This window comes from Tiliqua scincoides, chromosome 3 (genome assembly GCF_035046505.1).
Source record: "Tiliqua scincoides isolate rTilSci1 chromosome 3, rTilSci1.hap2, whole genome shotgun sequence".
In the NCBI taxonomy this organism is placed as follows: Eukaryota; Metazoa; Chordata; class Lepidosauria; order Squamata; family Scincidae; genus Tiliqua; species Tiliqua scincoides.
Window position 1 is genome coordinate 133810363 of NC_089823.1, and position 24377 is coordinate 133834739.

Here is a 24377-nt window from a genome sequence, read left to right on the forward strand (position 1 = left end):
GGCCGGAAAGAGGCTTGCTGCGGGCCACATCTGGCCCCCGGGCCTGGGTTTGGAGACCCATGCATTAGAGCCCATGCTCTGTGAAAGATTCCCCCCTCCCCACTACTCACTGAGGAATCCATGTCTGGATATTTTCTTCCTTTACTCTTTCCCAGGCACTTGGTCTTTCCTCCTTCCAGCACCTGGCACCAAAATCCTTTTGCTTCATCAAACCTGAAAAAGAGTGTTTCATAAGGGTGCATATGAGCATTGAGCTAATCCTACAGATCACACCAAGTCAGCAGCTTTCCACTACAGTTTTATTTCTCCTGTCAATGCACAGAATTGATCAGTGTGGGTAATTTTCAGCCTTTCCAGAAAAATGATTAGCCAGGGAAGGAATTATTGGTTTAAACTTTAAGGCAACTTAAGTAGAACAGGTAACAAATTCCTCAGGTTAGATCTGACCTGTAACATTTTTGTTACCTATTGCAATGCCCTGCTTGTGTTTCAAAATGTATAAGCCCTTTTATTTCAACATTCATAGCAGTAAAGAACTGGCTTAGTGCAGTTGTAATACTGGTTTCCCCACAAATTACAAGCAGTGCGTGAGGATATGCACTCTTTTGCCAGTGGAGCCATGTTCTCTCTCCCTTATGGCCTTAACCAGTGGTCTCCAAAGTGGTCTCCAAAGCCGGCAAAGGCCTCCCCAGCACAGATGGAGTCTCTGCAAAACTCCATCTTTGCCACATCCAGCCCCTTCTGCCTGGAAATCTGGGGGCAAACTCTATTGGGGTGTCAGAAACCAGAAGCGGCTGGCACAAAGACTGGAGGCACACAGAGGGGCCTTCCAGAGGCTCCCCTGCAGAATGATAAGCAGTTTTCACACATGGGAGGGCTTAGGCAGGGTGCAGGATCAGGCCAGAGGCTGGAGAGCCCTGGCCTTAACCATGGATTCATGCTCCACCTTCACTGATGCAAACCATATTAAATGGAAACCTGGTTTCCAGGAAATCCTGATTTGCATTAGTACACATGTGAAACAGAACCATTTACTTTCTTCCCTCCCACAAATTTATATACAACCCTTCAGTTGGTGCAAGGGCAGCTTACAATAAAAATAAGATATAAAAGTAAAATAATGAGTAAAGCAATAAAGACAATGGCAAAAAATAGACAACACTTTGCAGTAGCCACAGGCTATGAGTATTGTTATTTGATTGGAGAACTTCTGTTTATTTAAAATATCCTTATGCAATTTTTCTGCCACATGGGATATACACAGGTTTTAAGCAAAACTATTAAAACAAAAATGCAACAATAGTAAACACATTTCAAATTCATGTCACAAAGCTGCAGCAAAAGCAACAAGCAGGACAGTAGTGCAGACACCACAACAAAGTTCACTAATAAGTTTACATATTAATTGACACAAAATATCAACAGAAAACTCAGGTATTTATTTAAAATATTTGGTGTAAGAATATGACTTATTAATGTGTGACCTCTCAGGAGCAAGCAATGCCGTAGTTCACTGTAGACTGAATCACCACTGGATTCCAGATAGGGAAAGCAGCTACTAAGGTGCATCAACCTTGGAAACTGGTATGTGCATACACACAGACATACAATTCTTACTTAAGTGTTTGGGTGTAGTTGAAGAGTGGTGTGACCCCCAGAAATCTTTGTATGTTCTCCATGATGGAGGTGGGGCTGTGGCGGAGTTCTTGTCCATCCACAATCAGGACCTGAAAGGAAGGAGAAACAACAAAGGTTTCAGAGTAAATCTAATCAACATCTGGATGCTGCAACAGAACTTTGCAGATAACTTATTGTCTCCTCCTGGATGGGAAATAGGAGTTTAGTTTCTTTATCATAGATCACTGAAATTATGACCATCAATATACAGGTTTCTACATCACTACATGTACCCACCAACAAAGCCCAAAGACACAAGAAGTCTGTAGAATTCTAAAACCTGAAGAACCACCTAGTAAGTTTTAAACAACTGGTTTGGTCAGTAACTTTTACCATCTTGTATTCTTCTTTGTGAATCCAAAACACTTATAGCCTTCTGGTTCACATGTGGAGCAGACAGTAGTGTAACAGGTACAATAAAGTGGTAAGAGATTTTCAGAAGTTTATTGAGAAGTGTATATAAGTTCAACCTATCACTGGCATTATATAATAAAGCCTCTCTATTCCTCTTCAAAGGAAAGAATCTCCCAGGAAATTCTCCTGCACAAGCCCCACTGGAATGAATGGAAGTGTGCAAGAGCCTTTTTGTGCTCTTTGGTTTGCACTTGTTAGTTCTGAGACAACTGGGACCTGGCAGTCCACAGTATTTCTCTGGACAGTGGCCTGGAAAAGAACTGAAGTCCAGAGCCAGTTTTGTACAAGGGACCAGCTACTGCTGGGCCTCAAAGCAGAACAGCAGGATTGACCACACCAAATGAAAAAGACTGCTTCCTTCCTAAAGAAATACTGTACCTGCCCAGATGGATAATACGTCAACCATCTTTCCAGATGAGTGGAATACAATCCAGGGTTCAGACAGCGGCTTTGCAGGTTATGTAACTCTTGAGGAGCTTGGGGTCCAGCAGAAATAATCTGATAGAAGGTGTAATTGAGTGCCACGGGGTCATTGTGAGCACGCTGGTGCTGATGCACAGGAAGGGGAAGAGGCAGAGAGCAGTGAATACCATACAGTTCTTCTCGCATCAGAAGACAACATATTTATATAATATGTGCATTACCATATCCCCACACCCCACCATTAGAGTCCTGGAGTCTCACTTGCCATGTGCCAGTCATTTTAAAGGGGTTACCTGATACCAGGAGTAGGCTCTGTTTGCTGGGTTGATCAGAATAGCAATGATTTTGGCCCGCGGAAGGAGAGCTGCACTTCGCTTGGGTACTACTTCTGTATCAAAGTAATTGGCACTTTTCTCAAACATGAAGTCTGTGCTGGCATTAGAAGGGATAGGGAAGAACTCCATGTACCTGTCAAGTAAAGAAAACCAGGAGGTGTCTGACAGGGTATATGCAATAACTGTGATAAGGAGAGACTCATCGAGGATTTGGCAGAAGACCAGTAGCCTCCAGTGTCTTTCCCTGCCATGGGGAATATGAAGATGATGATAGAGTCATGGATGGATGGAAGAGGACAAAGGCCAGTACAGTATTCTAACACACACAACTCATGCTGTTACTCTTACACTGGGAGACCCAACTTCAGTCCCAATGCAGGAGCTGGGACTAGCATTGCTGCATGGACTGCATGAAATGCATGTAAGCACCAGCTCAAATTCCAATAAATATCAGGATATTTTGGCTAGTCAGACCAAACTCTCTCTAATTCAACAACTCCTCAGTGGGTTATTGTGCCCCCCCCCAACTGCTATGCAGAACTGAAGAGCCCAAGACTTGTAACATTGTCTTTTGAAAGGCAATGATAATTGTGCTTTTTGCCTTTTTCTCCAAGCTCTCCAATCAACCCTTCTAAAGCTTGGGACTGGGATCAAAAGAGTAAGGTTCCCTTGAATTCTCTCCCTGAACATTTTCTCTTTTCTTACTCTGTCTTGGTGCACAAAATACAGTTGGCCCTCCCTATCCGCAGATTCAGCATCCACAAACTTGAGCATCTGTGGATGCTGAGCCCACACCTCAGAGGACCTCCGAGATGTGACCAGAAAGAAGCTTCTAGTTTGAGCCAGCAATATCCAGTTGTATCCAGGAGGTGTTCTGAGGTGCGGGGAGGTCACATGTTGGCTTCCCTACACCTCAGAACACCTCCTGGTTGCAACTGAAAGTTGCTGGTGTTAACTGGAAGTGTCTGCCAGTTGTATCTGGGAGGCCTTCTGAGGAGGCTAGGAGACAGGCACGACCTCTGATGTGACCAGTTTTTGCACCTCTGGTTTTTGCAACACCAGTGCCATGAGAAGTCATAGAACCTCTCCCCTGCTAATACTGTGGCCCCACTGCCCACACTGCAAGCATTCATCCACCACAAGCAAAACACAAAAATGTATTTGTTAGTATAGTCACTGATTTTCAACCTTTTTCATCTCATGGCATACTGACAAGGCACAAAAGTTGTCAGGGCACACCATCAGTTTTTTGACAATTGACAAGGCACACCACACTGACAGCAGGGCCTTGCATCCCCAGTGGCCCCACTAACAAATGATACTCCCCCAAACTCCTGCAGCACACCTGCAGACCATCCATGGCACACCAGTGTGCCATGGCACAATGGTTGAAAATGGCTGAACTACAGTCCCGGTATCCTTCTGCAGGAAAATAGTTATTCAATAACTACCCACACGGTTCCCTATGTAACATGCATCATACTAACAAGAGGAACCTGGGAAGATGGTCCCCTGTGGCCTCCCTTACGTAGCACTCCATGGTCTTGTTAAGTCCACTAGAATTGTAAAGAGTCCACAGTGCTGGACTCCGCTGGGGCTGAAGCAAGGATTTCTCTCACACAATGTATCAACAGTCAGCACTCCTTGTATTACAATGCAAGAAGCTGCAGTTCAAATCTTCTTTAAAAAAGGCTGACGCCATGGCAGGATGAACACTATAAGAAGTTGGTTGGCAACCTTCAGTCTCGAAAGACTATGGTATCGCGCTCTGAATGGTGGTTCTGGAACAGCGTCTAGTGTGGCTGAAAAGGCTGATTCGGGAATGACAATCCCTTCCACACTGGGAGCAAGTATAGCGTGTCCCTGGTCTGTCTCCCTGGCTATGGGACTTCCTTCTTTGGTTCTTTGCCTCAGTCTGTTGGCAAAGTGTCTCTTCAAACTGGGAAAGGCCATGCTGCACAGCCTGCCTCCAAGCAGAACACTCAGAGGCCAAGGTTTCCCATCTGTTGAGGTTCATTCCTAAGGCTTTCAGATCCCTCTTGAAGATGTCCTTGTAGTGCAGCTGTGGTCTATCCATAGGGCGCTTTCCCTGCACAAGTTCTCCATAGAGGAGATCCTTTGGGATTCTCACGACATGACCAAGCCAACGCAGGCATCTGTGTCAGCACTGTATACACACTGTATACACACTGGGGATTCCAGCTCGTTTCAGGACTGTGTTGTTTGGAACTTTGTCCTGCCAGGTGATACCAAGGATGCATCAGAGGCAGCGTATGTGGAAAGCGTTCAGCTTCTTCTCCTGTTGTGAGTGAAGAGTCCATGACTCGCTGCAGTACAGAAGTGTACTCAAGACACAAGCTCTGTAGACCTGGATCTTGGTACAGGTTGACAAATTCAAGGCCAGGAGTGAAGGTGAATCAAGCTAGTGCAACTGGGCTGACTGAATTACATGCTATTCTGCATGCCACAAAAAAATTCTGTTAATGAAGGTCAGATTGTCCAACCAGCGAGCAACATTGAATGCTTCTCATGGAGCAAAGCATAACATAAATCCAGAAGTACAGGAGCATACCAATCAATTCCTTTGTGATAGTTGGGCCCATTAAAGAACTGGATCTCTTCATAGGTGGAAGGGCTTTGGAAGTTGCTGGTAACAGCTGGGTGCATGGACAGGAAGAAATGCACAGCTGTCGTGCCTGCAACAAAAAAGTATATCCCCTCAAAGAATTTATCAGGCACTGGGAATAATCTGTAAGTAGAAACGCCTAATGTAAAGGTTGATGCTACCATGAGTGCTACCAGAAGCATTTCATAACACACAGAAAACTTCACTCCATGTTAAAATTGTTTCTACTCTGCTGGTGAGAAGTGCATGGTCCCACAATAACCAACCTGGTGTTGGGGTAGACAGGACATGAGTTTTACTGGGAGAAGGCTTCCTGCACTAGCAAGTCACAGTCTAAATCACTGGTCACCAAACTCACAAGTGCTGTGTATGCAAAAAGCAGTCCCAGTTTTGAGCTTCTCTTACCATTCCCCCACACTGCTTGGAAGAAGCCCACCCAATTGCTGTAACGCCACCCTCTAGGCCAGGGGTTGCCAAACTCACAACTGCTGTCTGACGGAAAACCAGTCCCCATTTGGACCAGAGCCTATCATTCCACCTCCATGCGGCTCATCTTCCAAGTAGATCTGGGCACTGGGACTCTCTGGGCAGTTGCGTCTGTTGCCCAGCATCCCAGAAGGCTGTGCACAGTGGCGTCGCTAGGGGGTGTGGGTGGTGCGGGCCACACTGGGTGACGCACAAGGGGGTTGACGCGCTAAAATCACAGTGGTTAGGAATATATACCATCAAGTTACATACCACTGGATGCAGAATTTACAGTAGAATGGAGCAGATTTTACAGAAAAAAATGGGAGTGAAATATCTCCTTTCTTTCAGAAGGTATTGCCAAAAAACAAAAAATGCATGTAGCCCTATGGAAAGTGAAAATGTGCTTAAACTTTTGTGTAAATATGCCTTGGCTCACGGTCAGACCAGGCAAAGGGGAATGTGAGGCCACCAGAATGGTCCTGATCTGATGGAACTGGAGCTCAACAAATGCTCCAGAAGGCAGCCTCCCCCTCCACATAAAAAGAATAAAAACAGAGGCTTCAGCTGGTAACATGAACTGTTTTCCTTTTTAGTCTTTTAAAGCCAGGTGGATCCTCACAGTGATCTGATTTAAACAGAAGATCTTAAATTGAACTGGATAGGGCTGAAAATCTTACTTTTGGGGGGGGGGGGTACTGCAGGCAGGCTACAGAGGAAATTCACTTGGTGGAAAAGGGCTGGCTTCCCCTTATTTAATTACACAGGCCTACAAAATTGAGGGTCAGAAAAGTTTTTTCCAAACTTTATAGTGGTTTGATATGAATTTGGGGTGCCAATTTCAAAAATGGCAACCGTTTTGCCCTATCACAGCCATGTCCAACAGGTAGATCGCAATCTACCTGTAGATCGCCAAGGGGTCAGAGGTAGATCGCCAGCCCCACTTGGCTCCATCTCTCCAGCAGCTCGCCCCGTCACTAGGAGAGAGCTCGTGCCGGCAGGTTGTCTGCCGAGGGCTTGCTGCCGCTGCTGATCCTTTGCCTGTCTTTTTTCCCTGCCTATGGGAATCTTGCCTGCGGGTGTATTGGGGGCGCTTGTTGTTTTCATGCCAATAGTTTGTGGGTACCCCAGGGGGCTGCTGCCCGCGCCCCACGACGAGACGCCACAGGCCCGGTGTCATACCTGGTCTCCTGCCTCTCAGAATCACCCATTCCTGCCCCCGCCCGAACATCCCTTAGAAGTGTGTTATATACCGGGCAATATCCATTCGTCCGGGCTTTAACTGAATACACTTAACGTATTAGTTGTGTCGTGTGCTGGTCGTTGGTCGCTTTATAGTTCGCTTTCATTAAGCGTTTTCGGGCAGACACAACAAAGTGTCAAGAATTTGGTGATTTTGGCGGGCTTTTCCAATTTTGTTCTATGCCTTGCCTTCGAATTGGTTCAAACCACTGTGACTTGCTTGCCTCTGCAATTTTATTTCACCTAGCCTTTACACTGTGTGCAGAATTTATTAAATCGTGTGTGGTGGTATTTGAACTTGTTTGGCAGTATTTGATTTTATCTGGTTTGCTGGACAGGTGTTTTGATGATTGTTTGGTGGTATTTGATTATTGGTGCCAGTATGATGAATTCTTATTTTTAGAACTGCATGAGTGGTTTTGGCATCTCCAGTCCTTGTATTGCACATCATCCAGAGGTCTTCCATTCCTGTTGATCTTTAATACTTTGGGACAGTGACAGTTCTGAACCAGATTCAGTTAGTGTTTATACTAACTTAGCAGATTTGGTCTTCTTACATCCTTACATCCATCCTTACTTCCAACCACCCCAGTATAACGAAGATGAGTGTTCCAAAGAAGAGCAAAACCTACCACTTTCATGATGAATGGGAAATGGATTACTTCTTCATCATGGTGAAAGACAAGTGTTGTTTAATTTGTAATGCCCCAGTATCCTTGCCCAAAAAGGGTAATCTGGAATGTCATTACAAGGCTCTGCATAGCAATAAGTTTGATGCTGATTTTCCACCCAAAAGTGACATTCGTAAACTGAAGCTCAAAGAACTTAAATCGAAATTGGCTACTCAGCAACCCTGAGACTTCAGTCTAGATTTTCACTTTGTCTTAACATGGCATGGTGCTGCTCCGCCCAAGTATCTCTGTGCCCACTTAGATTGCTGTCCAGGTGTGCCTACTTGGACTGCTTGGATTCCTTTTGTTCAAGAACTCTGGGTACCCAACTTTTTAAGGCCTTAAAACATCACTTTCGGTTTTCACCAAAAATTAGAAATTACCTTCTAAGGCCTCCAAGGTCTCCCAAGGAGGGCTTCTGAGTGTCAATGCAACCAAAGCATCCTTCAAGGTCAGCAACCTGATCGCAAAGAAATGCAAACCTTTCACTGAAGGGGAATTTGTGAAAGATTGTTTTCTTGAAGCAGCTGACAATCTTTTTGAAGGATTTAAAAATAAGAAAGCGATCATAGCTGCTATTCAAGATGTACAATTGTCAAGAAACACCGTCGGGTGGTGAATAGAAAAGATGTTTGGAGACACAACTGAACAATTGTTGGAGGATGTTTCAAATTGTGTTGCTTTCTCACTCCAACTGGATGAATCTACAGGCATAAGAGACATAGCCCAGTTACTAGTCTTTATCTGGATGGTTTTTGAAGACTTCAGTGTTAAAGAAGAACTACTTGGAATGATTTCTTTAAAAGGGAGAACTACCGGTCAGGAAATATTCAGTTCTTTCCATTCTTTTGTGACAAAGTGTAATCTTCCATTGCATAGACTTGTTTCCATCACTACTGATGGAGCAAGAGCAATGACAGGTGAGGTGAACGGTTTCATAGCCCTCTGTAGACAGCATGACGACTTCCCAGATTTCCTTTCTTACCACTGCAACATTCACCAGCAAGTTTTGGCAAGCAAGAGACTCAATACAAAGACTGTCATGGACATCATTTTCAAAATTGTAAATTCAGTTCATGGAAGATCACTTCAAAGACAGCTTTTCAATCTTACTCTTGATGAAGGGGCAGCGCAAATCATTTTGCACACAGATGTAAGGTGGCTAAGTAGGCACAAATTTCTGCAAAGATTTGCTGAATGAAATAAGAAGTTTTACGAAGGAGAGGGGAGATGACCAAGCAGAGTTGGAAGATGAGGTTATGTGATCTGGCATTTCTCGCTGTCTTTACAGGTGAACTAAGTGATATGAACATTGAACTACAAGGTAAAAACAAATGCATTGGCGAGATGATGAGTACAGTTTAATCCTACAAGAGCAAATTTGAGCTAATGATGATTGACCTTGCAAACAACACTTGATCATTTTCCTAATACGCAGGACCATCTGGGACAATATCCAAATTTTGTTTTTCAGAACAAGAAGTACGTGACAGAAATCTGTTCTGTTATCCAGGAATTCAAAAATAGATTCTGTGACTTCCAAAAAATTGGAACAGTTGTGGAGCACTTGTCATACCCATTCAAAGTAGATGTGAATATTAAAGAAACTGCAGCTGCTATCAGTAAAAATTACTCATTTAACAAGCCATCTCTTGAAAATGAAATATTAACCCTTTAAAATGACATTTTTCTCAAGATCCGTGCTGAACAAGAATCATTTTGGAAGCTAGTGCCTTGAGACAAATTTCCCAACATGAGAAGATGCAGTGAAGCTGTACACTCCTGTTTCGGTTCAACTTATTTGTGTGAATCTGTGTTTTCCCATATGAAAATGACAGAGTACACAATGTTCCAACATGACAGATGAACATCTCCAGGATTCCCTGAGACTGGCCCTCACGCAATATTCACCCAACTTCAAAAAGCTGGGGGATGAAATGCAGGCTCAGACATCTCACTAATGAGCAAGAGTGAAATATTAAAGATTGTGCAAGATCAGCCTGGATCAATACTCAACCTAAATTTAACACAAATCACTCAATAAAAGTTAAAGAAAGTTATTACTCAATAAAACTTTAAGAAAAAATGTACTTTCCATTTCCCCTCGCAGTTCTCACTGGATCTTCGTCTCTCTGTTCTGTTTTTGCTTAATTTGCTTAACAGCTGATCACATCCAAGTAAATGACAGAAGGTTCATTAAAAATGGGGGGGAGAATCCTCCAACTTTATTGGGTTAAAATTTAATTTGAAACTAATTTGAAACTTAATTTTCATGGTGGTAGATCACTGGCACTTTTGGCCGGAAAAAGTAGATCATGACCTGTTCGAAGTTGGACATGCCTGCCCTATCACATCTAGTTTTGGAGATATAGTATAGCCTCATTAGTGAATGGTTCAAGCAGCTTCCTCATGAGGAAGCTGCTTGAACCATTCACTAAAGAGGCTATGTCGTATCTCCAAAACTAGATGTGATAGGGCAAAACAGATGCCATTTTTGGAATCGGCACCCCAAAAAAACCCAGGAATTAGTGTAATGTTTAAGGAAGCAAAATATGTGTTGGCCTTTGTTATTTGCTTTACTTTAATTATTTATAATGATTTATTTTAATTTGCTTGATGATGTCACTTCTGGCCATGACATCACTTCCAATGGGTCCTGGACAGATTGTAATTATAAAAAGTGGGTCCCAGTGCTAAAAGTTTGAGAACTGTTGCAATAAGGTGTTGACACCTGGGGGTGTGTGTGTGTGATACCACTAGTGACCAAAATAACAGTTTGTAAGAATAATACCATCATTCTATATCAATCAATGTGTCATGCAGTATGCAATGAAACAAACTGCATTGAAATATCTTTGTTTTATCAAAAGGTACAGCAAAAAAAACAGTGGGGGCAGGGCGATGGTACATCACCATGCCCACAACCTGGGGTGTTGCCCCACCCACTGCATGGGGTGATGGGCTGGCCTCCCATACCGGGTGACATGAACCCTAGTGATGCTACTGGCTGTGCAATAGGACATTCAAGTAGACGTGACAGCCCAGAGTGTCCCAGTGCCCAGATCTACTCAGAAGACAAGCCATGAGGGGGCAGAATGGTAAGCTCCACTCATGGAGCGGAAGACTTTCCCCAAACACCAGATACAGCCCCCGGGCCGAGGTTTGGAGGAGCCTGCTCTAGGCAGTTACATCTGCAGCCCACTGCCCCAGCAGGCTTTGCACGTGTATCTCCAGGTAGACATGACTGCCTAGAGTGTTGCATTACAGCAATTGGGTGGCTTCATGTCAGCAGTGCTGTGGAATGGTAAGCACTGCTCACACAGGAGAGGGATGCAGCACTGTGTTAGATCTGGCCTGTAGGCTGTTTGGCGAGTGCTGGTCTAAATGATTAAGTGGAAAGATTTCAACATGCTGGCTTAGCTACGCAGTCCAGTCAGTACATTCTTTAAAACTTTACACAACCAAGCCTTTGGGAGGCACTACAGTACCTCTTTCTGCACTACTTTGTGCTGTACATCACATCTTGGCTTGGTAAATCTAGCATCATTTAGTAATTGGATGGAACAGATAACCCAGAGAAATCCAAGACGTTGGCAGTTTACAACTTTGAATCCACCTCCCCCCCCCCACCATAACCCAGAAGGATTCAGTCAAGGTCCTACCAAGTGTTCAGGAATGCCACACTATCAAACAGATCACAAGAATCAATCCCCTAAATATAGATTCATATTCCATTATGAAGAGACCACTTTGGTATGCCAATCAATGGACAACAGATTACCTTACCAGTTTTCTGCGGTCCAATGATGAGGAACTTGGGAAGCCGGTCACATGTCTTCTCTTTGGACCAGATGTCCTTGTGTCGCTTGTCATCACAAGGGTTCTACATCAAGTAATAAATCAAACCTGAGATTATATAGGGAATTCATTATGTTATGGGCTGATAGAAAAAGAGAGGTAAGAACCAGGCAAGCATTTTCTTTTGAAGCATCATCTTCCAGGTCTATGGAACATGAATAAATGCACTCTTCCATGCAGTCCAAAAAACCACAGCAATGCTGGCATTTGATAGAAAGTCTACTAGAACTTCAAGACTTTCTGCTCTATTACAGCCATCTTGTTTTAATACCCTTTGATTTTTATTTAAGAGGATTTAAAATGTATTACAAAACCTGATGTACAACAAAATAAGAATACACTGTACAAATACAATCAGCCAGACTCATATCAGGAGAGTGGTTGTGCTATCTGAAAGTACTCCATCAAAAGGCATAAAGGAATACCATTTGTTATAGAATGTATCTGGTTTAGCTAAGCCTTGTGCCAAAGTTTAACTGGATGTATCCTCTTCTCCATGATGAAAATCTCAAAGTCCACACTTCCAGCTAGTCTAGGACAGAGATGGTCCACCTTTCCAATACAGGACAAGCTCTGTTTTTGTTGCATATACTCACAGGGGCCCAATTAGTGAGCAGGGCATCATAATGAGAATACTGTCCCACAAGCCCCTGAGCAAGAGTAGCTCTGATGCACTAAGTCAGGCACAACAGTAAGGAAGATGGTGATTGCTCATTACTGAGAGAAGTCTTTCCCACCCCACCTCCCTGTCAATATCACATCTCACCTTCCTGTCAATAACAGAGCGGTTTTATAGGATATAGCAGTACAGTAATGACAAAAAGCACATACGTATATGCAAGTACTGGAAGGACATTCAATGCCGAATATATTAATCCAGAAATGGACCATAACGTTCTGGAATGAGGAATATAATGAATTTTGCACTTTCATTTTTCACTGGGAAGAACAAGCTAAAATGCTGGAAGGAGTGCATGGGGATGGAACACGAGGGTTTTTAGGAAGCAATGTACCAGGGGAGAGAGGAAAGAGAAAGGTTAAAAAGAGAAGGCTCTCTGATCTTCTGAATACTAAAAGGTTCACCCAGAAAATCCCAAGCCTGCCATTTTAGAATTGTCACCACAACTATGAGGACTAAAGTTCTAAAAACAGACCTTGACGTTCTGAAAAGGAAATCAGATTCTAGTTCCCAGAACAGCCAGTAGTTCATGGCTCTGGGTTTTTTCCATGGATGCCATAGAGAGACATGCAGACTCCTCTCTTCTGGACCAAACAACTCAACAGCACTCTGCTCAGAAGCCTTTCTTATTAAGTTCAGAGCAAAAGTTAGGGTTGGTCAATGAGAAATTGTCCCAGTCTTCACAAGAGAGATCCCAAAACTTGCCTTCTCACCTGCCAGAGAGGGTTCTTCTCTTGTGAAAATACTTCAAAATACTTTCTGGCAAGCTGGATGGGAGGCAGTGTCTGAAGACGGAGGTTGGTCCAACACTGAACAAATTTGACTAGACTTTCAAAAGTGTAGAGCCCAAGTCGGTCATTCCCATAGTTGGACAGATGTGTCATGAAGATGCTGATCTACAAACAATGAAGGAAATGAGGGCATTTGTCAGTATCAGGCTCATACTCTGAGTGCTTTTATCTGCTTTCCACCCTTATGCTGCCCAAGGCAACATGCTTCACATGCAATGTCATACTAATTTCTCTCAAGGGAAAAATGAAGGATCTTTCACAGGTCACAGCTGCAAAGTCCACATTCACTACCCATGTGCACTAAATCCTTAGCTAACACCCTATCTGCTTTTACTGCTAAAGTAAAACACCCTATCTGCTTTAACTAACACCCTATCTGCTTTCCACCCTTATGCTGCCCAAGGCAACATGCTTCATGTGCAATGTCATACTAATGTCTCTCAAGGGAAAAATGAAGGATCTTTCACCAGTCACAGCTCCAAAGTCCACATTCACTACCCATGTGCACTAAATCCTTAACTAACTTGAGTGAGGGATGGCATGCTGCAGTCAGTTTCAACAGAATGATCAAATACCAGCACCTAAGCAGTGCATGGGACCTTGCTTCCTTCCCAAATCTCCGCAATTAGCTCTGCTTGAATTTAGCCACTTAGATGTCTCTTGAGGCTTCAAGCATATTTTGAGGAAGGAAACTTTCATGATTTGATATCTCTTCCAGTACCAACCCAGATTCTGGATTCTCCATGGCTTAATTAAGCAGAAACCATTTAAAAGGAAGCAACAACAAACAATTAAAATTACTTTGCTGCCTCAGTTTCACTAACACTTGTAGGATATTGGTCCGTTTTGAAGCCATACTGGATTCGAAGATAGCAGTGGCCACGTGTTTTGCAAGGTGCCCACATTCAGGTACAACTCTTGCAATTCCTAGGCAGATATGAGGTGCAGTGAAAACTTTTATAAGCATGAAACCTCTCTCCTGGCTAAACAGACCAAATCTCCATACCACACAGAGCCTTATATGTCATTTGTGACCATGGGTACAAGTGGCGAATCATCAACTGCTCTGTCACCACTTCACAGCTATTCACATTTTATCTGAGATTTCCAGTACAGATAGGAAAGGACAGACACAGTGCACACACTATCCCGGAGTGTCTGGACCTTAGGCAATATAACATGTAATCATGGAGGAACTGGGCAGGACAAGAGGAGGATGCGAATAGTCAGATTTTGCATTCAGTCTGATTATAATAATATAATAGTAATATACAGTATTTATATACCGCCTTTCTTTGGTCTTTATTCAAGACTTTATTCAAGGCGGTTTACATAGGCAGGCTTATTAAATCCATGCAGGGATTTTTACAAATTGAAAGAAGGTTCTTTCTTTCAAGAACCACTACATTCAAGGTATTACACTCCGATCTGGTTTAACATTCTGGCCTCCATCCTCCCACGCTCAGAGCAGATGGAACAGCTCAGCTGCAGCTTGTCAGCTGCTTGAAGGTTGCACGGTGCCGGTGGCCTCGAACTGGCGACCTTGTGGATGTTAATCTTCAGGCAAATGGAGGCTCTACCCTCTAGACCAGACCTCCTACTCTAAATTATAGAGTAACTGACTTGCAACCAGATAGACCTTCCTGACTATCAAGTGAGAGCGTTGTAGTTTTACCAACAGCATCTGTCAGGTCAACTTCATGTCTACCATAAGAATACCCAAGCATCCTTTCCCATCATGTGGTGCCATCTTCAAATGAAGACCTGGCTTGCTGGAGCCACTAGTGGCAAGATCACTCCTACAATTGGGAAACTCCAGAAAGAGTGTGCTGCATTGTGTGCTACAATCACTTCCTATCAAAAGTGACGTCTCAGTCTCCCTTTCAGGACTGTAGTATTTTCATCCCCCAGAGCACCATGCAGCATCGCAGAGGCTGTGCTGGAAAGAATCTCTGGGAGCCATCAAGAACACAGCACACAACTCAAATTGGCAGTGCTTCCATCCAAGTGCTAAAATATTTAAAAGTGATTGCCAGGAGAGAGTGAAAGAAAGACTTAAACATTATGAAGAGGAGTTCATTTAATGCACCAACTTCTCACTGCAGTGCTCAAGAATTCTTGTAGTTCTGAAAAACATATTTGGCTTAGAAGGATGAGGTCTTCTGAGCAATCTGTTTGAAGCATGACTCTTTCTCAACACGCTTGGGGAGGGGAGGATTTGGTTTCCTATATCTCTGGCCTCATGGTAGGAAACTGTTCTTCACATTAGCAACCACTTCCTCTCTGGACTGGAGCCTGGGCTTAATCTGGTCCAAGGAAGAGATCCTCTGGTTCTTGCACTGGAATGTCAGGAACTGTGCAGTAATGCTGGATCCATTTCCTTTGGCTATGCAGAGGGAGGACTGGCAGATATGAAATGACTGCCACACAGAAGCAGCTTTAAATGACTCTCCTGTGATAACTGTACCATACACACGGACCCCAGCGTAATCTCTATGCACACATGTTGCACTTCAGCCATGCACAAAGTGTTCCCACTTCATTTGAGCATAATGCTGTTTGAGGGGAAAAAATCTCATCTATCCATCTTCAGTTCACAATAATAGAAATTTGCCCCCCCCCAAATAATAATAACAACAGGTATTTATATACCGCCTTTCTTGGTCTTTATTCAAGACTCTGGCTTCAGCAAATGACACTTGCTCCTTTAAAACCCAAGGTACAATCTGATTGTATGACATGTGATCTCAGTATCTCCTCATCTGATTAGCCAACCACAGTTCCCTTTCTGTGAGCATTCCAATACAGTGGGTCCTTGGTATTCATGGGGGATCTGTTCCTAGACCCCCCCCCCCCCCGCAGACACTAATTTTGGCAGATAATTGAATGCATGGGGAGGGCTTCAAGAATCTCCTGGATGCTTCTGGTCATGTCTGGGAAGTCCTTGAGGGCTTCCAGATGTGAGCTTGACACCCACACCAAATGAAATCCATGGGTGCTGAACCCGCAGATAAGGAGGCAGGAGGCTCACAGGGGAAAAGAATTATCCTCTAAACCCAACACAGCAGAGATGCAAATAACAAGAGCTCAGTGTCTGTGCAAAAGGACCTGCGATCATAAATATAAAAAGCAGCTGAAAATGAAGTAATGACAAGCCCTGGTACAGAGAAAGAGCTTATGGAGAAAAGAACTCAGTTCCCAACTCTTGCTTCAGGAAAACGCACTGAAAGGCACTCGATGGCTGTCTGTTCTTGGAACAGAAGGAACTAGCTTCACTTGACATCAGGGTTTGTTGGCTAGTCAGAAGATCAAACATCTTGTGTTTATCCTGTTGAGTTAAACACACACGCAAGCAGACTGCAATTCTTGCATGGGTACACAAACTTACAGAGACTGAAGCTGCCGCTATGGATCAGTGACGAGAGGCTGCTCGCCTCTCTGTAAATAGTGGAACATCTTTATCGGAGGGAGGGAGAGCTAAGTCAGCTGGTGGGCAGAGCAGTCTGTTTGCTTACAGAGAGCAAGTACAGGGATGAGGGGAGGGGGAACAAATACTACGAACTGGGAGTAAAATGAGTTGAGGAAATGCTTTTAAACCTTAGGAGTTCATCACAGTAAAAATGCTCGTTGAACTACCTTTAAGGAAACATCAGGGTTAGACAAGGTTGTGGAGAGACTCACACATCCTGGCCCCCCTGCCAAGAACAGGAGGTTGGGAATATTATTTAATTTCAATGTGTTGACCATTCAGATTTTTAAAAGGGGGGGGGGGAAGAAGGCTTGCTAAGCCCTGTTTTTCTGCAAAGGTTGTCTAAAGTGGCAAATGTTTCAAGACAGCTGGAAGTATTTGTGAGAAAAGTTAACAGCTGTGCCAACTGAAAAACAGAAAAATTTTATTCAGAGAGAAAATAAATCTGAGAAGGGAAAACAGAAAGTCTTTCACTTCTGTATCAAGTGCATAGAAATATTTTAAGAAAAAGGTACCTTAGCATCACAGCCTAGAAGGAGATTAACCCAAACAGTGGATGCAGTGAGCAAAAGATATGAGGGGGCAGCATGAAAAAGTATCACAGTTGGCTACAGAATCTAGTTGGCAGCATAGCCAACTCTTTGCATAGTTCTGCAAAGACAAGAATTTTCTACAGCCAGTTTGCAAAAAAAATGCTCAGTACTGCCATGGTGGCATGACTAAAATTTGAGATAAGCATACCAAAACAAGGGAAAGACCATCAAAATATATTAGGTGAATCGCACTTACAGGTTTCTTGCTGCACTGCCAGATACTTTTTGCCTAACCCTGTGGAATATAAAGTACACAGGCAATCACAAAATGCTACTGCACTTACTGGGTTCAGGAGCACTGTCAGGAAGAGCTCGCCACCACGAATGCTTTTGTCTAGCTCCTTGGAACCACCAGGATACTCATTATAGAAGATGGTGTGAGTGAAAAGACCACAAGTCTGTCGAGGCAGCACCTGTGTGAGTTACAAGAGAGGAAACATTAAAAGTGAAAGGAGGATCTGGGTGTGAAGCTTTCCAAGTAGCTACCAGTGGGAAGAGACAAAGCAGAACTAAGAGCCAAACACCAAATACCTCAAAGGTTAGACAGCTCTAATTTTCAATATCCTGCTCTAAAAGCCTTTGAACCAGAGTGCATAATGGCTGATAATGCTTTGAGAGAAGCTCACCTCCTCTAAGATCCTATTTACTGGGAGAAGGTGGCTGAAGCTGGTCTCTGGTCAAAATATGCTCATTTTTATTTATCTGTATTTGTTTATTTAGAACACTTCTGTATCACTTTTTCGCAGGCAATGAGCCTATATTAAATCTTTACTCACATTAAAGTCAGATGGGGGAATAATTTGCCCTCTGTCTCAAGATCATGCCTTGCTGGAAATTTTCTTATTTCAGATCCCTTATTATGTGAATTCTACACCATTCTAAGTGCTTATGGCAGGGACCCCCCCCCCCCCCCAAAAAAAAAACATGTTTCTGAGCTTCAGGAAAGCTTAGTGGTCAAAACACAGGGATTATTACCCAAAAGCTGGTGTTCACTAGCTAACAAGCAGCAACAATCCTATGCATGTCTACTCAGAAGTAAGTCCCATTATAGTCAAAGGGGCTTACTCCCAGGTAAGTGTGGATAGGATTGCAGTCTTATTCTCTCTCCAGAGTTATAACCTCTCGATAATCAGAACGGGGTTTTTTCGGTCTCACCATGATCCCATTATGGATAAATCCCCGTCGATAGCGGGCAGGTCGAAGGTGGGGATATTCCTCTGTGCTGGTCACCTGGATGCCCCATACTGTCTTCCATGCCTCATAGAGCTGTGCATGGACAGGATAAACTCCTGAGTGGTGGGGGGCTACTGCATAACCCAAATCTGTGGGGATTCCATGTTCCTGGAAGCAAAACACACATTTTAAGAGCTCTTTATTCACTTAATTGTTAGCAGTCCACAGAAAGAAAAAACAAGTGATTTGCTGGGAAGATCTGCAAAATCCTATGTGTGTGTGGCACAAGATAATTAAGATGGTATTTGGATTCAGCAGTGGTAAAGTGCCAGACCTGTTATAGACTGGAATAGTCCCAGTGAATGACCCCCCCCCCCCCTTACCAGGGCAAACTGTTTATTGAGCTTCATCTGCTCAGCCAACACAGTAACATTGTGAAAGAGGTGAGGCTGCATGTGACTCCACATGTGGGGAAACCACCAGAACTCCTTCCTGTGCTTCAGCAGCATGTCATCTCCTTCATCTTCCTCATCTGTACCTGGGGAATGGTGTGAAGAAATAAGGATTGTTTAATCAGTCAACACATATACTAAAGAATATAAGATATAGAGGTGTAAAGGGGAAAGAGCTTACCTGTGTGGTAGAATTTCCCAGAAAATCCCAAATTGAAAGTGAAATTGGGAACTAAAGTCCTCAACTTGTTCTGAGTGTTCAGTAGGGCCTGTAAAGGCAGGGAAGGGGGTTTGAAGAAAGATAAATACTTTAAGTCATTTTCTCAGTTAAATTCTTCTGAACTTCTTGTATTCTGATCCTGGACAGCTTTAAGAAACAGTGTGGAAGATGGCTTCCTCTCCGGTTCCCACAAAATACAGCATGAAATGGAACCACAATTAAGAAAATGAAAATTTTTCAACAATCCAAATTTTGTATAATAAAATAGGAGGATTTGGTGAGATGCTGGAAATTTTTTTAAATGACTGCTCACTTTCTATAAATTCTACAAATTCAAAAGCATGTTATACTTCCCTTCTGCTTACATGCCAACTCTGTCTAACATAAGAACCACCATGCTGGATCAGACCAAGGAACCATCTAGTCTAGCTTCTTCTCCCACCAGATGCAGCACTCAAGACAACAAGATATCCATATTCTGTTGTCACTCTCTTGTAGCTGGCATTCACAGGTTACCTCTAAAACATGGAGGCTGAATCTAATCATCATGGCTTGTAACCTATGATGTACTTTTCATCCACAAATCTATCCAACACACTTTTAAAGGCATCTAGGCCTGATGAAATCACCACATCCTGTGGCAAGGAGCAGCAGCATTCCCAGACAGGGGCCCACAAGACTAAGTTTGGCAGGCGCCTCAGCGCACCATGGAAGCGCCCCCCCTTGCCTTCGGAGCCATTCCAGACTGTGAGAGCAATGTGGAGGCATCCCCTCCAGTTTGCTTTTGCCATCCAGAATAGCCCCAAAGGCAAGGGTGAAGGGCCGTTTCCATGGTGTGTTGAGGCACCTGCAAAACTTTGTGCTGTGCCCCCAGGAAAGCTACTGGCAAGAAATTCCACAAATCATTTACTTGCTGGGTAAAGAAATATTTCCATTTTAACTCTCCTGCCACTCCTGCCAATATTTGTCCATTTTAACTCTCCTGCCACTCAATTTTAGTGGATGTCCCCTGGTTCTGGTGTTGTGTGAGAGGACAAGAACTTTCCTCTATCCACCCCATACATAATTTTATATGTCTCACAGACCAGTCCTAACTTGCGCTGGAACAGGCAGGCTGACGGGCCTGCACTGTATCCAGCGCAAGTTTCAGGCTGCTTGTGGGTCACCCCTTACCCCGGGGAAGAGCCACAGCAGTTCCAATGGGGCTACTCAGATCTGCGCCACCTAAAGAGGTGGTGCAAATCCAAGCTGCCCGGAACTGCCCCAGACTGCCTGGGAACAGGGCTAGAATCTGGCAAAAGTGCTGGATCCTGGACTCCCTGCCTGCCCATCCTTGGGAACGCCCACCACCTGCCCTCCTCCCACCTCCTCTCCCAGATCGCTGCTCAGTTGACACAACTCACCTTTTCCCTTTTCTCGGGGCCCACGTTGGTGCGGGCAGGCCGATATACCTCCATGAGCCAGCCTGTCTCCCCTTATGTTCGCTCGAAAGTGCTTTATGGCACCTTTGTGATGGCATTGGGCAGGTGCAAGGGACTTGCTTCAGCCCAAGGACGCCTCTGGATTGTACCGTCAATCATTTTCCCCCTCAGGCTCCTTCTTTGTAGTCTGAAGGGCCCTAAATGCTGTAGGGTTTAGGACTGATGGCAAAAGGTCTCAGATTCACAGGCCAAGGGGAAAGTCACAATTCTGAAATATCACAGCTATCAACTTTACCTCCCTACTTCAGATCATCTGTAGTGCCTGCTGTAAATAATTCTGCTAATTTTCATTTTCCCACTTCATACTTGTACCACTAAGCACCCCCTTTTTCCTTCAAAAGATTTCCTTTCTCCTTCCCTCTTCTATCTTCTGCTTTATAGCAACAGTTTAGGCATAGAACTGCCAATGAATGGCAAAGGCATGCTGCATTAGCCAGGCAATACTGCATTACCTTATTTGATTTCCTCCTCTCTAGTATTGATTCCCACAATAACATTTGTTTTGCTGCACCATCCACCCTTGCCTCCTCTTCCTTCTCTGAACCACAGAGCTGTACTCATTGGTCACTACAAAGGACCCCTGCAAACAAAATTAGTTTCCCCCTGTGCACATGTCAATACATGTTTAAGTGTACCCTCAATAATGCTCCTAGGATGCTTGCAGGAGGCAAGATTCTGTTCCATTTTCAATACTGCCAGAGAATAAAGCTGGGGGATCTGGAATGTTGTGTGTGTATTTCCAGACTTAACTGTGGCAATCAGTGAGCTGCAGTCTAGCTGCAAGTGAAGTACTGCACAAATCATCTCACAGAGGCAGGCCGTCTACACAGAAACCCAAGCATCAGGCTCCTACTGTGACTCATTGATGCAAATTCCTTCCAGTCCCATTCTTTTGAGGACACTTGGTGTTCAAGTGAAAACAGAAATTGCTTGGCACAGTGATGGCTAAGTCCTAGGTAGCTATTTACATCTTAATAGCTTTAAAAAACTAGATGGATCACCAACTCCACCAAGGAGAAGGAGGTGACCTACAACAGCAGGCTTGGAATAAATGTAAATATCTCTGCAGAGAGACCAAGTGCTTCACCCACAACTTTTGCAGCAGGTGGAGTAGGAACCAAGATGGCCAGTCAGTGTACCTCTCTCATAACCCCCCTACACATAAATGCAATGACTTTGCATAACCTTTGCCTGGGGGATGTCCCAGACAGGGATGAGGCTGTGGGGCTCTCTCTCGCTCACCTGCACAGTATATATAAGGGCAACTGGAACAAGTTGCTACAGGCACAGATTCCACACCACATGTGGAAGATGGACTAGGACCATGGGCAAGAAAAAAGCTGCATCATAGTCTTAGTGATAAATGTGCTAATGAAGGCCTCAAGAGAGAAGTGACTCTGGGACTGGTGGGAGGATGTCCTACTAGGCCTGCAAGGAATGCTGGAAGATATTGAATGTAAAGGGAGGGGAATGTCAAGTGGGGCAAGCTTTGGTTGACAATTCTGCCTTCAGAGAGGACAGGGGAGCTAAACATTTCCCACTTTATAATGCCACTTACAAATTCACCATGCAAGCCCAAAATCTATTATCCAGTGCAGAATCACAACTTTAAATACAGTTAAACAGGTTTCTAGCCTTCAATATTGTGAAGGAAAGCTTGGAAAAACTGGTCTGGCCAAAACATGTATGCCGCTAGAAATTATCTGCAAGAAGCTGGAATGACAATGGAAAATTCTAAGAGTGTTTGTAGCAATTGGCGTGTAAGGCTTTAGGGCAGGGTCAGCTTCCTGGTTACTGGAAATTGTGCATAAAAGTGAGATAAGTGGCCTCAAAGAGTATTTTCTGATGTTAGCAGCCTCTATCATGTTATCTGAAAATCTGCACACCTTGTCATCTTGATAACAAATACTGCCGGTTGGACAGACACCTCCTGCTGCTAAAGTTTGGTGTGAAGGTGAATGAGAGAGAAAAGGGGAGAAGAGATGACGCTAAGAGGCTTAACACTCTTGTGCAGATTTAAAGCTAGCTTGGGTTGCTATGACAACACATCTGCCAGCTCACAAATCCTAAACAACCCTGTTTCTCATGACAGCTGCAACAGTATTGTTGACAGACACCATCATCGCCAAATCTCCCCCATTATGGAAGAGCCTCAAATCTTTGCAAGCAAACAATGAAGTCAAAAAGACAAGGCACTTGGCGTACCCTGCTTGTTTGCCACTTGCTCTCAAAAGTAATTTGAGCAGCTTGTAGCTGGCTGAATGCCTCAGAAGAGTCTCTGTTCCCCAAATTACCAGCAGCCTTGACTACCTTCTCACTTAACGGCTCCAGAGTAAAACTGCACATAATATTCAGTGAGTCACTGGTCCTGACTTGTTTAGCTTTTCCTTTCTAAATAGCACCTGCATGTCGGAGGGATCAGGGGACCTAGGTTAGGATCACAGCATGGAAAGAGTTAAACAGGTTTAAATACAGTTTATAGGGCTTTAGGGCAATAGGGTTTTATCCTATTTGCTTCCAGTACAGGCCTGACTGAGATTGAGTTCTTCTGCTTTGAGGCTGCTATTTTGTCTTATTAAGAAAAATACCCCATTTAGCAAAAAAAAACTTAAGCACATCAGGACCAGTGAAGCCTTTAATACAAAGTGTGGTTTGGTTGTAAGAAAGTATGACTGTCACACAGATGCATAGCACAAATCACTTGAGTTTCCGGTCTTGAATTTCCCCTTCTGGTGCCACACTGGATTTCCTCATTTCCACTATTGTGACACGGAAGCGTACCAAGAGCGGGGCAGGAGGCAGTTTGCTCCAGGTGCCATACCCGGGTGGGGCGTCAAATGTGCCACTAAGCAGCTGGCGTACGCCTGGTGGAATCTTGAGGCTGAGGCCAAGTCTACACTTCACTTCAACTGGCCTTCACTGGCAGAATCTCAAAACAGAAGCCAGGTCTACCAACCACTGAGTGGCTCGTAGCCTGGCCTCCACCAGGGGATCCTGAGGCAAGGTCTATCCAAGGCTTTGAGCAGCCTGTCCTGGGTGTCAGTTTTTCCAGGTACACCACTGTTGTGATATTCACAGATTCCTCATGCAGCAGGGGCAGCCTGCACACCTCCGTGAGAGGTGATATATTAAAAATCCTTGACTGAGTCAAGTCTCTTGGGTTCCTCTGTTCACTCCTTTGCTATGTCAAAAGATGCCCTCAGCAGTCAAGTGAATCAGACAAAATTGGGGCCAGTTCCCTTCACAAGGCAATAGATCAAAGTCACCATTCCGAAAAGATACAATTCTCATTTATCTACCTTTTCACCAAATGTGGAAAAGATTTTGGATTTCTGCTTGATAGGACTGAGAACAGCTACAAGCAAGGAGACGGGGAATGGGGTAGTACAGTTCAGAATTCTTGAAATTATTAAGAAAACCAAGAAATCCATTCTGACAAGGACAGCTTTAGCAGCTGGATGTTAATCAATGAAATCCCTTCCAAGCTTGTAAGTCTTTGGATAACTGAAAATATCTATGAATAACTAAAGAAAAATTTTGATTTGGCTGACCCAATGCACTCGTCATTCAAGGGGCTTGCAAAAACTCCTACACTCACCTTCCAAACCAAACGGAAACATCTTTTCAAATCATGAAAATTTTTTGTTAGATATAAAGAGAAAAGTATAAGCAAATGGAAAAACCGGTAACGCAAATTATCGATTTTCTCTGACCCCTATCAAACTAGAAGTAAGACTTAAGCCAGTGTTCTTCAACCTGTGGGTCATGATCCCAATGGGGTTGTAAAGTCTCTTTTGGGGGAGGGGGG

The 24377-nt window shown here is 43.9% G+C and overlaps 1 protein-coding gene across 3 annotated transcripts in view; it reads right to left on the bottom strand.

Moving 5' to 3' along the window:
• The window catches only part of NDST2 (N-deacetylase and N-sulfotransferase 2), a 139403-nt gene that overhangs the window by 1833 nt on the left and 113193 nt on the right, over positions 1 to 24377 (bottom strand). For all 3 annotated transcript variants that reach the window (XM_066621131.1, XM_066621132.1, XM_066621133.1), the window contains 11 exons: positions 19050 to 19137; positions 18800 to 18954; positions 18399 to 18584; positions 17528 to 17656; positions 13104 to 13286; positions 11640 to 11736; positions 5422 to 5545; positions 2808 to 2982; positions 2470 to 2640; positions 1618 to 1727; positions 111 to 213 (listed from right to left, as the gene is read on the bottom strand). In XM_066621131.1, the coding sequence (XP_066477228.1) occupies positions 111 to 213; positions 1618 to 1727; positions 2470 to 2640; positions 2808 to 2982; positions 5422 to 5545; positions 11640 to 11736; positions 13104 to 13286; positions 17528 to 17656; positions 18399 to 18584; positions 18800 to 18954; positions 19050 to 19137 (1521 nt within the window). The remainder of the gene's footprint in view (positions 1 to 110; positions 214 to 1617; positions 1728 to 2469; positions 2641 to 2807; positions 2983 to 5421; positions 5546 to 11639; positions 11737 to 13103; positions 13287 to 17527; positions 17657 to 18398; positions 18585 to 18799; positions 18955 to 19049; positions 19138 to 24377) is intronic.